The sequence below is a fragment of the Notothenia rossii genome (assembly GCF_949606895.1).
Source record: "Notothenia rossii genome assembly, chromosome: 4".
NCBI lineage: Eukaryota > Metazoa > Chordata > Actinopteri > Perciformes > Nototheniidae > Notothenia > Notothenia rossii.
In genome coordinates this window covers 94,832,274-94,849,773 of record NC_136902.1, presented here as the reverse complement: position 1 = coordinate 94,849,773, position 17,500 = coordinate 94,832,274, and the positions used below count along the sequence as shown (strand labels likewise).

Below are 17,500 nucleotides of genomic sequence, written 5' to 3'. Positions count from 1 at the left end.
TCTTACCCCCTCACCTTCTATTCCCAGTGTCCCCATCAGGCTCCACTCCCTTCCTGCCTCTCTTACCCCCTCACCTTCTGTCCCCAGTGTCCCCATCAGGCTCCACTCCCTTCCTGCCTCTCTTACCCCCTCACCTTCTGTTCCCAGTGTCTCCATCAGGCTCCACTCCCTTCCTGCCTCTCTTACCCCCTCACCTTCTGTTCCCAGTGTCCCCATCAGGCTCCACTCCCTTCCTGCCTCTCTTACCCCCTCACCTTCTGTTCCCAGTGTCCCCATCAGGCTCCACTCCCTTCCTGCCTCTCTTACCCCCTCACCTTCTATTCCCAGTGTCCCCATCAGGCTCCACTCCCTTCCTGCCTCTCTTACCCCCTCACCTTCTGTTCCCAGTGTCCCCATCAGGCTCCACTCCCTTCCTGCCTCTCTTACCCCCTCACCTTCTATTCCCAGTGTCCCCATCAGGCTCCACTCCCTTCCTGCCTCTCTGACCCCCTCACCTTCTGTCCCCAGTGTCCCCATCAGGCTCCACTCCCTTCCTGCCTCTCTTACCCCCTCACCTTCTGTTCCCAGTGTCCCCATCAGGCTCCACTCCCTTCCTGCCTCTCTTACCCCCTCACCTTCTGTTCCCAGTGTCCCCATCAGGCTCCACTCCCTTCCTGCCTCTCTTACCCCCTCACCTTCTGTCCCCAGTGTCCCCATCAGGCTCCACTCCCTTCCTGCCTCTCTTACCCCCTCACCTTCTGTTCCCAGTGTCCCCATCAGGCTCCACTCCCTTCCTGGTAGCTCTTACCCCCTCACCTTCTGTCCCCAGTGTCCCCATCAGGCTCCACTCCCTTCCTGCCTCTCTTACCCCCTCACCTTCTGTTCCCAGTGTCTCCATCAGGCTCCACTCCCTTCCTGCCTCTCTTACCCCCTCACCTTCTGTCCCCAGTGTCCCCATCAGGCTCCACTCCCTTCCTGCCTCTCTTACCCCCTCACCTTCTGTTCCCAGTGTCCCCATCCGGCTCCACTCCCTTCCTGCCTCTCTTACCCCCTCACCTTCTGTTCCCAGTGTCCCCATCAGGCTCCACTCCCTTCCTGCCTCTCTTACCCCCTCACCTTCTGTTCCCAGTGTCCCCATCAGGCTCCACTCCCTTCCTGCCTCTCTTACCCCCTCACCTTCTGTTCCCAGTGTCTCCATCAGGCTCCACTCCCTTCCTGCCTCTCTTACCCCCTCACCTTCTGTTCCCAGTGTCCCCATCAGGCTCCACTCCCTTCCTGCCTCTCTTACCCCCTCACCTTCTGTTCCCAGTGTCCCCATCAGGCTCCACTCCCTTCCTGCCTCTCTTACCCCCTCACCTTCTGTTCCCAGTGACCCCATCAGGCTCCACTCCCTTCCTGCCTCTCTTACCCCCTCACCTTCTGTCCCCAGTGTCCCCATCAGGCTCCACTCCCTTCCTGCCTCTCTTACCCCCTCACCTTCTGTCCCCAGTGTCCCCATCAGGCTCCACTCCCTTCCTGCCTCTCTTACCCCCTCACCTTCTGTTCCCAGTGTCTCCATCAGGCTCCACTCCCTTCCTGGTAGCTCTTACCCCCTCACCTTCTGTTCCCAGTGTCCCCATCAGGCTCCACTCCCTTCCTGCCTCTCTTACCCCCTCACCTTCTGTCCCCAGTGTCCCCATCAGGCTCCACTCCCTTCCTGCCTCTCTTACCCCCTCACCTTCTGTTCCCAGTGTCTCCATCAGGCTCCACTCCCTTCCTGCCTCTCTTACCCCCTCACCTTCTGTTCCCAGTGTCCCCATCAGGCTCCACTCCCTTCCTGGTAGCTCTTACCCCCTCACCTTCTGTTCCCAGTGTCCCCATCAGGCTCCACTCCCTTCCTGCCTCTCTGACCCTGTCTCTTAGTTGTTCCCACTCTGTTTTGTACATATAGCAGTGTAATATGATGTGTTCCACATTTTCTTTCACTCCACACCCCCTGCATTCTTCAACTTCGCTTTTTCCCATTATAAACATTGTGCCGTTTAATCCTGTATGATCCAGTCTGAGTCTAGTGATGATCTCCTCCCGTCTGTTCTTTTCTGTATAGATCTTAATTATGACTGATTTCTGTAACTTGTGGTATCTCCTCCCTTTCTGATCTTCCTCCAACCTTTTCTGTCATATTTCTATACCCTTCTTCTTAATTATTGCTCTTCCTTCTCCTTTTCCAAGTGACACTGGTATTGCTATTTCCTTCTGTAACGCATCTTTTGCTAACTCATCAGCATGCTCATTCCCTTGAACCCCCTTATGTGCAGGCCCCCAGCATAACTACACATCTAAGTCTCAGTAAGCAGTTCTTAAGTTCAATAGTTAGATCTTCTCTAACGGTTATTGTCGACTGTGCTTTCCAAAGCAGATAGTGAGTCTGTGCATATCACCACCCTATCAGGTCTGACCTCTTCAACCCATCGTAGCCCAGTAATTGCTGCTAGTATTTCTGCTGTATAAACTGATAAGTTATTTGATACTCGTTTTGAGATTGATATTTTGAATTCTGGGATATATACGCCTATCCCCACACATTCTTGCTTCTTAGATCCATCTGTATACGTTTTGAGGTAATTGTAATACTTTTCGTTCAGATACATACTCGTTTTAATTACCACTTCATTTATTTCCCACTCTTTTTTCCTTTCTATGATACTCACATCTATTTTAGCTTCTGGGAACAGCCATGGGGGAACACGGCTAAATGGGCTTGCTTTGGCAAACGTTATGGTCTCCACTCCATATGCCCTCGTTCTCTCCTTACTCGTCCAGCCAAACCCACGCCCCTGGAACTTTGCATATTCCCAGCAATCCTGTAGTATTCTGTTTGTGATATGTTCCTCTCCACTTCCTTGTAGCCTGACCCAGTATGACAGAGCAAGTTTCTCTCTTCTAAAGAATGCACAAATGTGTTTAATCGTTAATATCAGATATGTACTAAGTAAATACATTTGTTCCTGCTCAAGATTAGATTCAACTTTATTGTTATTGCACAGATTACAGGTACTGAGACAACGAAATGCAGTTTAGCTTCTAACCAGGAGTGCAACAAGCAGTAAAGTGAAAAGTAATGTACACAATCTACAAAATAAAAGATAGAATGAAGTGAATGATGAATAAACAGTGAGGGGTATGAATACACTAGATACACACAGCAGCCTGTGAGCAGTATGAACAGTGTGTATGAATACACTAGATACACACAGCAGCCTGTGAGCAGTATGAACAGTGTGTATGAATACACTAGATACACACAGCAGCCTGAGAGCAGTATGAACAGTGTGTATGAATACACTAGATATACACAGCAGCCTGAGAGCAGTATGAACAGTGTGTATGAATACACTAGATATACACAGCAGCCTGAGAGCAGTATGAACAGTGTGTATGAATACACTAGATATACACAGCAGCCTGAGAGCAGTATGAACAGTGTGTATGAATACACTAGATACACACAGCAGCCTGAGAGCAGTATGAACAGTGTGTATGAATACACTAGATACACACAGCAGCCTGAGAGCAGTATGAACAGTGTGTATGAATACACTAGATATACACAGCAGCCTGAGAGCAGTATGAACAGTGTGTATGAATACACTAGATACACACAGCAGCCTGTGAGCAGTATGAACAGTGAGGGGTATGAGTACACTAGATATACACAGCAGCCTGTGAGCAGTATGAACAGTGTGTATGAATACACTAGATACACACAGCAGCCTGTGAGCAGTATGAACAGTGTGTATGAATACACTAGATACACACAGCAGCCTGTGAGCAGTATGAACAGTGTGTATGAATACACTAGATACACACAGCAGCCTGAGAGCAGTATGAACAGTGTGTATGAATACACTAGATACACACAGCAGCCTGTGAGCAGTATGAACAGTGAGGGGTATGAGTACACTAGATATACACAGCAGCCTGTGAGCAGTATGAACAGTGTGTATGAATACACTAGATACACACAGCAGCCTGTGAGCAGTATGAACAGTGTGTATGAATACACTAGATACACACAGCAGCCTGTGAGCAGTATGAACAGTGTGTATGAATACACTAGATACACACAGCAGCCTGTGAGCAGTATGAACAGTGTGTATGAATACACTAGATACACACAGCAGCCTGAGAGCAGTATGAACAGTGTGTATGAATACACTAGATACACACAGCAGCCTGTGAGCAGTATGAACAGTGTGTATGAATACACTAGATACACACAGCAGCCTTATAGCAGTATGAACAGTGTGTATGAATACACTAGATACACACAGCAGCCTGAGAGCAGTATGAACAGTGTGTATGAATACACTAGATACACACAGCAGCCTGTGAGCAGTATGAACAGTGTGTATGAATACACTAGATACACACAGCAGCCTGTGAGCAGTATGAACAGTGAGGGGTATGAGTACACTAGATACACACAGCAGCCTGAGAGCAGTATGAACAGTGAGGGGTATGAATACACTAGATACACACAGCAGCCTGAGAGCAGTATGAACAGTGTGTATGAATACACTAGATACACACAGCAGCCTGAGAGCAGTATGAACAGTGAGGGGTATGAGTACACTAGATACACACAGCAGCCTGTGAGCAGTATAAACAGTGTGTATGAATACACTAGATACACACAGCAGCCTGAGAGCAGTATGAACAGTGTGTATGAATACACTAGATACACAGCAGCCTGTGAGCAGTATGAACAGTGTGTATGAATACACTAGATACACACAGCAGCCTGAGAGCAGTATGAACAGTGTGTATGAATACACTAGATACACACAGCAGCCTGTGAGCAGTATGAACAGTGTGTATGAATACACTAGATACACACAGCAGCCTGAGAGCAGTATGAACAGTGTGTATGAATACACTAGATACACACAGCAGCCTGAGAGCAGTATGAACAGTGTGTATGAATACACTAGATACACACAGCAGCCTGAGAGCAGTATAAACAGTGTGTATGAATACACTAGATACACACAGCAGCCTGAGAGCAGTATGAACAGTGTGTATGAATACACTAGATACACACAGCAGCCTGAGAGCAGTATGAACAGTGTGTATGAATACACTAGATACACACAGCAGCCTGTGAGCAGTATGAACAGTGTGTATGAATACACTAGATACACACAGCAGCCTGAGAGCAGTATGAACAGTGTGTATGAATACACTAGATACACACAGCAGCCTGAGAGCAGTATGAACAGTGTGTATGAATACACTAGATACACACAGCAGCCTGAGAGCAGTATGAACAGTGTGTATGAATACACTAGATACACACAGCAGCCTGAGAGCAGTATGAACAGTGTGTATGAATACACTAGATACACACAGCAGTATGTGAGCAGTATGAACAGTGTGTATGAATATGCTAAGATATATAAAGTATGAATGGTAAGCACTGCAAGTATAGTATAACATATATAGATATTCATTTCATGATGATAAACATTGTGGAACAATGATGAAAAATGTGAATGGAAGTGGTGACGTAAAACTGACACAAAACAACAACAAACTTTGCCGAGCCAATTGGAGAGCTTCATCAGCAGCACGGGGTAAAAGCCACCAATGAGCGCTCAGCTGGAGATACCAGCGAGTCGTCTCCCATCAAGCATTTCGCTTCCGCAGCCCGTGGAGAGGAACTGTGCCGCCTCGCTGCGCCTCGCTCTCAAGGCGTCTTTGTCCCGCGAGATTTCAACGTCTCATGTAGGCGAGCCTCCAGAGCAAGTCGGACAAAATGACTAACCATCATGCAACGCACTAGCAAGGCGTTGATCGCAATTGCTCAGGTCTCGCTTGTCTCAAACAAGCCTAGTATCAACAGGGTCCAGGTTTTGGAGGTCGTGTCAAACTGTGAAGTCTGTGTTGGGCACTGGTGCATGATGGGTAATACACAAAAAACGGAGGTTGCTAACAAGTATCTAAATGAGACGACTAAACGTCATCACGCCCAACATTAGCCACCTTTAGCTTAGCGGTGGTGACGTGAAGTCATGTGACCGTGCTGTAGTTCCTTTATAGCCTAAAATTAGCTAACTTTAGCTTAGCGGTGGTGACGTGCAGAGTTGGGTTTAACGCGTTACTGTAATAATATTACTTTTGTCGGTAACGGAGTAGTGTAACGCGCTACTTTTATAATTCAGTAATCACACTACAGTTACTAACATTGCCCCGACACCCGTTACTTCGTTACTTACAAAAAATCAGTCATAATCACACTGACAGACAAGAGGGGTTTCCGCCGCAGGTTTATACGTAATCTGCGTAATCTGCGCGTCCACATCTCCACGTGCAGTGCTGCACAAACATGGCTGAGTCAGCGATAACTTTCAAGGGTTGGAGGTATGCCCATTATTTTTAGTTCGTCTGAAGAATAGACAGGAATGTGACGGTGAGGTGCAAACTGTGTCCAGGCCAGAAGCTGTTATCCACTGCTGGAAACACCTCGTCAAACGTCAACAAACACCTGCAAAGAACACATGCTAAGGTGAAGCTAACGCACAGGCTATTTGTTGTTTGTTTATATCACGTAGTCTGTTCTTCTTCTCTGTCTTCCGGTTGTTGCCTGTTTTGAATGACGAACACACACTACCGCCGCCTGCTGGTAAGGAGAGTTATTGCCACTCACGCATGCGCAGTTCGTACGTGCTCGGCGAGTAAAGTAACGAGTAAATTAACGAGTTACTTTATGTAGAGAGTAACGAAGTAGTGTAATATATTACTTTTTTTTTAAAGTAATGTGGAATATGTTACATTTTTTTTGTAACGACCCCATCTCTGGTGACGTGTGATATCAGATATCAGATTGTTGCTGTTTTTCATATTTGCTCTATTAATACTTAGTAAGGACGAGACAAAAGCTTGCTCTCAAGTTGAAAAATATTTATTAAAACGTTTTTAGAAACATCACAGTTTTACATGAATTATATTACAATTCAACATTTTACAAAAATAGCAAAAGGTCATTGTTTTCCAGATTTTGTGTCAATATAAGTTCAGTGTGTCACTTTCTGACAGATTTCAGATCTTTGCTTTCAGCCCCTCCAGGTGAAGATTCCTTCTCGAGAATATATGTTAAACATGTGATTTAAAACGGGATAAAAACTTTATTCACAACAGTTTCTGGCAGACGATGCTGACGCTGCTCAATTATTATTATTATTATTATAATAGAGACCAGAGGGAACACACCTTTACCTTGAATACAAATGAGACTTTTCTCTAAAACATGTGGGATCAGCTAAATATAAAACTCAGTGAAAGTAGTTTCTACACTTTTTGATGTTTATCATTAAGAGTTAACAAGTTGATCTTTATCAGATGAGTGTTTTGTGTCTGAGTGTGAGACACATCTGCTTCACAGTGCAGTGTGTGAGACAGATGTGTGTGTGACGGTGAACACACTGAACTGACTTCAGCAGCTGATCTGCAGTCAGTTTCTGTCGTCAGGAGAGACTCTCAGACCTGCAGAGGAACCAGAGACACTGAGGAGAGACTCTCAGACCTGCAGAGGAACCAGAGACACTGAGGAGAGACTCTCAGACCTGCAGAGGAACCAGAGACACTGAGGAGAGACTCTCAGACCTGCAGAGGAACCAGAGACACTGAGGAGAGACTCTCAGACCTGCAGAGGAACCAGAGACACTGAGGAGAGACTCTCAGACCTGCAGAGGAACCAGAGACACTGAGGAGAGTCTCTCAGACCTGCAGAGGAACCAGAGACACTGAGGAGAGACTCTCAGACCTGCAGAGGAACCAGAGACACTGAGGAGACTCTCAGACCTGCAGAGGAACCAGAGACACTGAGGAACCATCAGAAGAGAACCCAAACCCAGCATAGAGAGGTTCAGTGAATGTGGTTCTGATGGTGTGGAGGTGGATCAGTGTGTCAGAGGAGACTCTGTAGAAGGAGAGAGAGCCAGCAGGATGATCCAGATACACTGCTACTCTACCAGAGGAGGAGGAGGAGGAGTAGGGGGAGGGGGTGAGTGTTACTGTCTGTTTGTGAAAGACATAGTAACCACCATCACCAGAGCAGTGCAGTCTCCAGGACTGATCATTGCATCCAAACACACTGTCCTTACTGTTTCCTCTCCTGCTGATGATTCCTCTGTAAGTCACTGATATACCAACCCCTCCTCTCCACTCGACCTCCCAGTAGCAGCGACCAGTCAGAGCTTCTCTGCACGTCAGCTGTCTCCAGTAGTCAAACCTCTCTGGATGATCAGAATATGGCTCCTCCCTCCTCACAGATGTCACCGTCCTGTTGTGGTCAGACAGTTTGAGTTTCCTGTGAGCTGTGTTTGTGTCCAGCTCCAGTTCACAGGCATCTGATGGAGAGAACAGCTGCAGGTTATCATCTGTTCATTTCTTAAATACTTTACTGACTGACAGGAAGTCACTCAGACTGACGTCTCATATTCACTGAGAATGATGTCTAACAACCTGATCTTCATCAGGAGGTGATCCATCAATGATCTCACACCTAATACTTATTATTGTAAAATAAGAGATAAGCAAAGGGAAACAGCATCAGCGTTCAGCTGTTGATCTACTGTCACTATCCAAAGAGTCTAATGAGAAGAAGCTTTCACAGGAACATGTTTTAATGATATTAGTTTCAGTTGCTAACACACTAAAATCTCACATCAAGCATAATTAGTTAAACTCACACTCAAAGAGTCAGGATCCGGGAATTTTAGGACTCAAATGCAGTTTTAAAAAGACAAAAAAGGTAAAATAACAAAAGGTGAGCTTTATTTACCAAAGAGCTGTAGACGATAAGCAAACAAGAAAGAACTTAACATCGAGAAATCCGTAGCATGATAGAACCTAATATTCATAAATCCGTAGCATGAGCTTCCAAACAAAACCCACAGTCAAACATGGAGGGTGACAGGAAAGGTAAGACAAACAATGAACCGACACCGAACACAGGAAGAGACAAGACTAAATACAGGGAGGGGTAATCACGAGACGAGAAACAGCCGGGCAGGGAAGGAGAAACACAAGGGTGAACACAATCAGACAATCAGACACACCAGGGAAACTAACGACAGGGAGGAAAACACGGGGAGAAAAGAACAGCAAAACAAAACCCATTACCAGACACACACAACGAAAACCGTGACATGACATAAGAATCGTGACAGAACCCCCCCCCCCGGGACCCTTGACGGAACATGGGCTGGTATCAGTGGGACCCATGACGGAGCAAGGGCTGTTGTCGATGGGACCCCAAACAGGACAGGACATGTTGTTGGCAGGAAACCCGGCGGAGCAGGCGTCGGCGGGACCCCCAACGGGACAGGACATGGAGTTGGCAGGACCCCCGGCAGAGGAGTAGTCGGCGGGGCCTCCAACGGCACAGGACACAGGTTTGGCAGGACCCCCGGCAGAAGAACAGTCGGCGAGACCCCCAACGGGACAGGACATAGGGTTGGCAGGACCCCCGGCAGAAGACTAGTCGACGGGACCCCCAACGGCACAGGACACAGGTTTGGCAGGACCCCCGGCAGAAGAACAGTCGGCGAGACCCCCAACGGGACAGGACATAGGGTTGGCAGGACCCCCGGCAGAAGACTAGTTGACGGGACCCCCAACGGCACAGGACACAGGTTTGGCAGGACCCCCGGTAGAAAACAGTCGGCGAGACCACAACGGGACAGGACATAGGGTTGGCAGGACCCCCGGCAGAAGAGTAGTCAACTGGACCTCCAACGGCACAGGACATAGGATTGGCAGGACCCCCGGCAGAAGAGTAGTCGGCAGGACCTCCAACGGCACAGGACATAGGGTTGGCAGGACCCCCGGCAGAAGAATAGTCGGCGGGACCCCCAACGGGACAGGATATCGAGTTGGCAGGACCCCCAGCAGAAGAGTAGTCGGCGGGACCCCCAACGGGACAGGACATGGAGTTGGAAGGACCCCCAGCGGAACCTCCAATGGCACTTGAGTAGGGATTAGAGAAGGGACTTGAGTAGGGACTCGAGAGGGGACTCGAGAGGTGACTTGAAAGGGGACCTGAGAAGGAACTTGAGAGGGGACTCGGGAGGAGACTCGAGAGGGGACTCGAGAGGAGACTTGAGAGGGAACTGGAGAGGTGACTGGAGAGGTGACTTGAGAGGAGACTCGAGAAGGAACTTGAGAGGAGACTTGAGAGGGAACTCGAGAGGAGACTTGAGAGGTGACTCGAGAAGAGACTCGAGAGGGGACCTGAGAAGAAACTTGAGAGGGGACTCGAGAGGAGACTTCAGAGGAAACTGGAGAGGTGACTTGAGAGGGGATTTGAGTCTGCCGGTACGCCGTCAGGACATGGGGAGCTGGCGTCGGCCGGAGAGCCAACAGGCGACGAGGAGCCGGGGTCGGGAGCATGGCTGCTGGGCCCGGTAATTGAGCCGGAACCACGGCTGTATGGGCCGGTTCTGGAGCAGGGACCATGGCTGCATGGGCCAGTTCTGGAGCCGGAACCATGGCTGTGGGAACTGGAACTGAAGCCTGGATCCTGGCTGTGTGGGCCGTTTTTGGAGCTGAAACCATGGCTGTGGGAACTGGAACTGAAGCCTGGATCCTGGCTGTGTGGGCCGTTTTTGGAGCTGGAACCATGGCTGTGGGAACTGGAACTAAAGCCTGGATCATGGCTGCATGGGCCAGTTCTGGAGCCGGAACCATGGCAGTGGGAACTGGAACTGAAGCCTGGATCATGGCTGTAAGGTCCGGCACTGGAGCCGGAACCATGGCTGCAGGGCAAGGAACCGGAACACAGAACCATGGCTGTGTGGGATGGTACTGGAGCATGGTACCATGGCTGTGTGGGCCGGCACTGGAGCACGGAACCATGGCTGTGTGGACCGGTACTGGAGCAGGAGCTGGCTTCCTGGCCTTGCGTTTTTTAGAGGTCCTTTGGAGGCTCTGTTTAGTTTAATCTGAGGAAAACAATTATGACATCACTTATGCGACTCTGCGATTTGTAGTCTTTCTAGTTGCGTATTTTTCATAGTCTTATATTTGAACAGTTTTACGACAAACTCTCTTTTTTGACATGAAAATTATTTTTTAAGATTGACAAACATCATATGTGTAATTCATGGCACAATTCAAACGGGATCGAAAGATACGTTTTCTCTCTCCATTGACTTCAATACATAATGTTTCCGAAATAAGGTCCCATGGGGCGGAAGTAGATGGGCGGGACTTCGCCTCTCTATACAGCTTCGGTGGAGGGTCACACACATTACAGTAGGAAATGAGCATGTTCAGTTAATAAATATGGCCGCCATGAATCAAAACGTATTAGCAAGGTGTGGCTTAGAAAGAAATGCTCATAACTCATCAGCAATGTATCCATTCACCACATATTTTGGTGTATAGGTTCAGTCTGTGTTGGGGAATAGGCACACCAAAGCATTTTCATTTTTGGACTATAGGGGGCGCCAAAAACACCACCAATTTATAACTAAATGTTCACGAAACTGTGTCTCAGGCCGTGCTGGGCAAGTTACAGTTACTGCTCTCAAAAAAGTAACTAGATTAACTAAATTATAAAAGTAACTAGTAACAAGTTACTTTAAAAATAATAACAATAAAAATACAAGTTTGTGTGTTGTTCTGTGGCAGAGTAAGAGAAAAGACAACTCCCCATCATTGTAGCAATTATCATTATGAAATGTAGTGGAACAATAAAACACAAAAGATATGTTTAGACATGTTGACATGCATCTTTATTGTAGCCTCAACAATCAAGTTCTAAGTAGTGCACTGATTTGACAGCAATATATTTTGCGTCCTTTATCCCCACAAATTGAAAATAGTGGTTATATCTCCAAGTTGTCAATGCGCTGCTGCTCTCGCTGATACTTGCATCTGCCATTGTGTGTGTGTGTGTGTGTGTGTGTGTGTGTGTGTGTGTGTGTGTGCTGGTGGTGGGCGTTGCCATGTGTGTGTGTGTTAGCAAGTGTTTGTGTGTGTATTTTCCCCATAAGGCAAGACCCGCCCAACTCTGTCTCTGATTGGCTTACCCTGAAATGTTACCCCGCGTTAACCAATCATCACTCCTCTCTGGTCACTTTCACTTTTCCACGGTACTGTGAGAGGACATCGCTGTATTCTAGGGATGTGCATCCCCATCACTGAGGCCGATGCGATGCGCATCTCGATACGTTGCCACGATACGATACATTAACGATACATTTGAAACACCAGGCGATGCGATACGATTCACCCCTGTTGCGATTCAGTTCGATACGATTTGATTCAACATTATGCGATTCGGGGCGATACGATGCGATTCAACACGATGCAAAAATAATGATACTTCAATATGGTACGACAGAGGATTTTTGTTTTATTCCTGATATGCAGCAAATCATACATTAACAAAAAAGTGCTTTACATATTTGGTACAGCACATCCCATCATGCCGTTTATGTTTTTACCTTTAAAAACTCTCCAGAGTACAATTGTATAACACCTCACAGTTAAACAATGTAAAGATGCATTGCTCATGATTAACAATGTGCAAATAACAGCTACCATAGAGCAATGCCCATACAGCTGCCAGCCTGATGTGCTGAACACTCAGAGGCTAACTCACCAGTGAGCAGAAAGCAGTGGTTTCTATAGGAACAATAAAGAAAACAAATAACCTTTCACAAACAGGTATTATATAACTGCTTACAGTAAGGAAGACATTTAAATTATTATTGGCCGTCACAGGCTGCTGTAAGCTAAACACCTCTCTCTGACAGAACACCTCACTGAGTGATTTAACTCATATGTCTCACTTTCAGGTTTCTCTTTTCAGCCGCAGACCCCACGTCGCCTCTTTGTGTGCGTCGCTAAGTTCCTCGAACTACTTGTGTACTTTAAAGCGCCTCGGCATCGTTAACAATTTGCGAGTGATTTTTCAAGTTGACCGTCTGTAGTAATAGTGCCGCGCATATATACCATCAGGACGTTACTGATGGGGTGCGGCTGCGGAGTGATACTGTGTGTATGCAAGTCCGCATCTAGGACGGATCTATGTATCATGGCTGTAGACCTGTTAAGTAATAAAGATACCTCATAGAAAGGTCTACGGATACCTTATTACTCTCCATGACCTGCGCTCAACTATATAGCATAAAGGACTATTACACCGTCTTTCTTGAACAATCCGAAGTGTTGCCAAACGTTTGATTTGTAGGTATTTTTCGGTGCGCTGTGTTTCTCTTTCTCCTCAACTTCCGTGTGTGTTGATAACTGACTCTCGTTCTCCGTAGTGGCGAAGCAAATATCAAAGATCGTCTCTGCTGAGCGTTGACAAGATGAGGGGATTTTATATGAATGAATCGTTTTTTTACCGATGCAAAGACGCTACGCAATCGATGCATCGCGAGTTCAACCCGGTTCAACCCAAACTGTAGCCGATGTGCACTCTTTCAACCGGTGCACTCGCATCTTGAACGTTTATGCCGGTGCACCGATGCGAATCGGTGAATCTTAACATCTCTACTGTATTCGCCTGTAAGTTACATCCGCAGGGAGATTCGGTTCAGTTCCATCACACAATGTAACGCAGTAACGCACCCATTTAAATCACCGTAACTATAACGGCGTTTCTGAATGGGAATAGGTAAATTGTAACGTTATTAGTTACCGCAAAAGGTAGTTGCGTTACAGTAACGCGTTAGTTTGTAACGCGTTAGTCCCAACACTGGTCTCAGGGCTTCTTAATATTTAAAAACCTATGAATGTCTTATACTCAAATAACTGGAAAAAACTCAGCTACCTGACGATACGAGCCATTTTTACCGAAACAAAAACACAAGTCTCACAAGAAGCGTTAGCATTAGCCCTTAGTGAAAACGGGCTAATGCTACTTCCGGTGATAACTAGCAAAAACGATCTTTAAAACTTAATATGTTCTGCACAAACTACACCCTCAATGTTACATTGCAGTGGTGAACAACTTCCTTCTCCACAAGGAGCTACACAAGATGAGGGGTGACCCCGGCAGGACGAAGCCACACACCCAGAAGTCCTTCAGGGAGCAGCTTAATGCAGACATGAGGGGTGAAGTCCCTGCAGCACCACAACCACCCCCCCCCATCATCACTCGTATGCATTCCCAAGTATTATGGGGAAGATGCCACCGCGCTCAGGAACTGTTCTAATGCTGGCAACAAAACGGTGAAGACACCTATTTACGGGGCCGTGGGAAGTAGGGGTGCTGAGGGTGCTGCAGCACCCCCTGGTGGAGGACAGGGGATCTGCACTTCCACAATACAAAAAAAACGAATTTTCAGCCTTGATGTAACAACATTCATAATTAAGTAAAGATAACACCCTTTTCACCCCGGTTACATTTTCCATTTGTCCTGTACGATGGGCGCTGTAAGTGATGAAAGTTGGGGATGTTGGCTTAGCAGGCGCTCGCAGCCAAAGTGAGAGAGATAGAGAGAGGGGATACCGCGGTACCGGCGGGGATTGTCGTTAGCTTCTGCTGCGCTAACGGATATAAGAAGCTGTTTCTACAATAATGTGGAGGGAGAGTCCTCTCCTGTCAGACTGAGAGGCTCAGTGAGGTAAAGGACTCTGAGGGCTTAGATAGTTCACTTTAGTCGAAGTTATCTCAGTGGGTCTCAAACGTTTTGATCACAATTTATGTAAACAAATATTTCCAAGGCACACCTTTATAATTATTAGGATAAATAAAAACAGGTTTGAAATCATTCCAATGTAGAGATTTAAAAATATACATAAATAAATAAATGTTAACTGGTAAAATAAGATATGAATGAACAACACAAATAAAATAAGTTACATGTATTTGTTATTGGCTATGGGAGGTTATTGGAAATGTTCACATACTTATTTGATTAATAAAATGCAAACCGATCTTTTTCATATGGGTGTTTAGAGTTGTACCCCCTAGATCAGTCTCTAATTGGGCGCTCAAAGTGCACCAGATTGAAGCATTTTACTTTAAAATGTTAAAAAAATACATTTGAAGCCTTGTTATATAAGCTGTCCACCATGTCAATATGTTTCTCTTTTTGTAGTGTATTGGTCTTTTGTAGAGGTTTTTCATTGCCAGCTAAAATATTGCCTATAGGGCAGCACATTGGTCAGAACCAGCCACATTGGTCATCCCCACAGCACCCCCCATTTGAAACATGTTCCCACGGCAATGCCTATTTACTGCACTATTTAAGTGCCTGGTCTCTCTGTGACTCAATTCAAAGAAGAACTGTTTCAAGGCGTGGCACACCTCTGACTAAACACATTCATGTTTTGTGTACATTTTTGTTTTTTTATGTTTTTTTTGCCAGTTTACAAAACAATGGTTGTGGTTTTATTTCGGTTTTAGTTTAGTTTTATTGTATAGTGTGTTATTCTTGAAACAAATTGATCCTATGTTTCCTAATTTTTATTGTGTAAGTAAACCTTCCTAGAAGTGTTAGTCGGGTGATAAACATGTAAGGACTGTGACACAGACACACACACATCATTTACATAAAAAAAAGGAAATGTAATTTAAAACAATTCAAAAAACATTTTTTATAAAAAAACTTGTATTTGGATGGAATGATTACCTATAGTGGTAATAACATAATTTGTACAGTATGGTACCTGAAAAAGGTCAAATGGCACTGATGGTATCCAAAAGTGCTCAAAGGTCAGTCTTTTTTTGCTAAATCTCTCTAAAACGGTCAAATGTCACTTGTTTTGCCTCAATCTTGATACAGGGTACTTATTATATGTTATACTTTGGATTCCTAAAGCTTTTAGTCTACCTTACCATCATCCAAGGGTGGTTTTCACTATAAGTAATTCGTTTTTCTTAGGCGGAGGTAAGAATTTACCTTTTTTTACTATGTTCCATCATGAATTGACTTCTGACACAGTCCATCAGGGGTGTGTCACTGGGAAAGAGAATGGATTTCTCACCCACTGATTTGCCAAGGTCTCCTCTCCAAAATACTGTCCAAATTGCTCACGCAACCCCTTCAAATGCGCAATGACCATCTGTTGTATGGATTCCAGTTGCAGTCCTGCCCTCCCCACAACATCTTCCAACGTTGGGAACATTTTCACCGAGCCCCGTTCAACATGAGCACACCGCAGGTCCAACTTTTTCCTGAATGCAGAGACCTGATCGTATGCCCAAAAGACATGGCACTCTTTGCCCTGCAGAGAAGTGTTCAACACGTTTATCCGGTAAAAGATATCGGACAGATAGTCCAACATTGCAACCCAGTTCATGTCCTCCATGTGCTTGACCAGTTGATTTTGGCGAGGAAGAGGAGAACTTCCTAGCGCAAATCACACAAGCGAGTGAGGACCTTGCCCCGGGACAGCCACCGGACCTCGGAGTGCAGCAGCAGCTGGTGGAAGTGAGCGCCCATCTCATTGCAGAGGATGGAGAAGAGACGAGCATTCATGGCACGTGATTTAATTAAGTTTACCATTTTTACTGCCTCATCCAGGACCGCACGCAGCTCTTTGGGCAGCTTCTTGGTCGCCAAGGCCTGGCAATGGATGATACAGTGGTTCCATACAGCGGCGGAGTCAACCGCTTGCACCTGTTTTACCAGACCGCTGTGGCGACCTGTCATTGATCTTGGGCAATCCATACGTATTCCACAACAGCGGCGCCAAACTGAGATGCGGCGCTGGATGGTATTGTCAGACATTGGGATCGCATCTAGCTTGGCAGCAGCAGCTTCTCCCGTCACTACCGAAACCATGTCTTTAGCAGCAGGGAGGAGTAACGTTTCACCAATGTTGTGAGGTTTACTTGCCTTAGCTATGCGTAACGCCTCTCGGTATGATGCTTCGGTGGCCTTTGTATTCACAGTGCTAAATGTGTCAATGGCATTTTTCTGTGACTGCAATTCCTTGAGCTTCCGATCATAAAACTCCTGTGGCTTGGTCCCCAAACATGAGTGTTTCATCTCAATATGACGCCGGAGTTCACATGGTCTCATACTGTCATTAGCTAGCACCTCGTTGCAGATAACACACTGTGGCAGTGGAGTGTCATCAGGACCGCTCCATGAACATCCTAGCTTCAAATAATCATTGTCATACTTCCTCCGTTTTCTGACAGACGCTGTCTCCTCTCTCACTTTAGGTAACTTCACTACGAATCGATCCACGTTGCCGCTCGCATAAAGTTAGCTGAAGTTAACTAGTTACATTTCACTGTTTTCTCCTTATTTACCTGATTAATTTTATTTCTGCTTTGTGGTTCTACTGTTAGTTTGAATATGTCACTGCCTCAATCTGCTGTTTTCAATTTAGTTCCTTTGTTATTCTTTTTATTCAGTAACCAGAGCCTGTGTACTGATAACATTTCTAAACAGTTTTTTAGTAACTGGAGCTGAATACATTTGAAATTAACCCTCCAAACCCTGAATATGAGAATATACCTATAACAGTGAAAAGAAGAAGTGATCTTTCTGTTAAGAAATGTGTT

At 46.0% G+C, this 17,500-nt stretch overlaps 2 protein-coding genes across 3 annotated transcripts in view; both read right to left on the bottom strand.

Moving 5' to 3' along the window:
* Window positions 1-6,906: 6,906 nt before the first annotated feature.
* The window catches only part of LOC307037546 (protein NLRC3-like), a 27,793-nt gene continuing 17,199 nt past the window's right edge, over window positions 6,907-17,500 (bottom strand). Inside the window, exons 11-12 of one of the 2 annotated variants that reach the window (XM_079678535.1) lie at window positions 7,822-8,369; window positions 6,907-7,703 (exon numbers count right to left, since the gene is read on the bottom strand). In XM_079678535.1, the coding sequence (XP_079534661.1) occupies window positions 7,698-7,703; window positions 7,822-8,369 (554 nt within the window). In that variant the 3' untranslated portion in view covers window positions 6,907-7,697. Of the gene's footprint in view, window positions 8,370-17,500 lie in introns of both variants that reach the window. The other variant, XM_079678536.1, reaches the window with a different exon arrangement.
* Window positions 8,376-11,166, bottom strand: LOC307037567 (uncharacterized protein). Its single transcript, XM_079678584.1, has 2 exons — window positions 11,157-11,166; window positions 8,376-10,950 (listed from the first exon to the last, which is right to left on the bottom strand). The coding sequence occupies exon 2, from the start codon at window positions 10,876-10,878 to the stop codon at window positions 9,622-9,624; it is 1,257 nt and encodes a 418-aa protein (XP_079534710.1). The 5' UTR covers window positions 10,879-10,950; window positions 11,157-11,166; the 3' UTR covers window positions 8,376-9,621.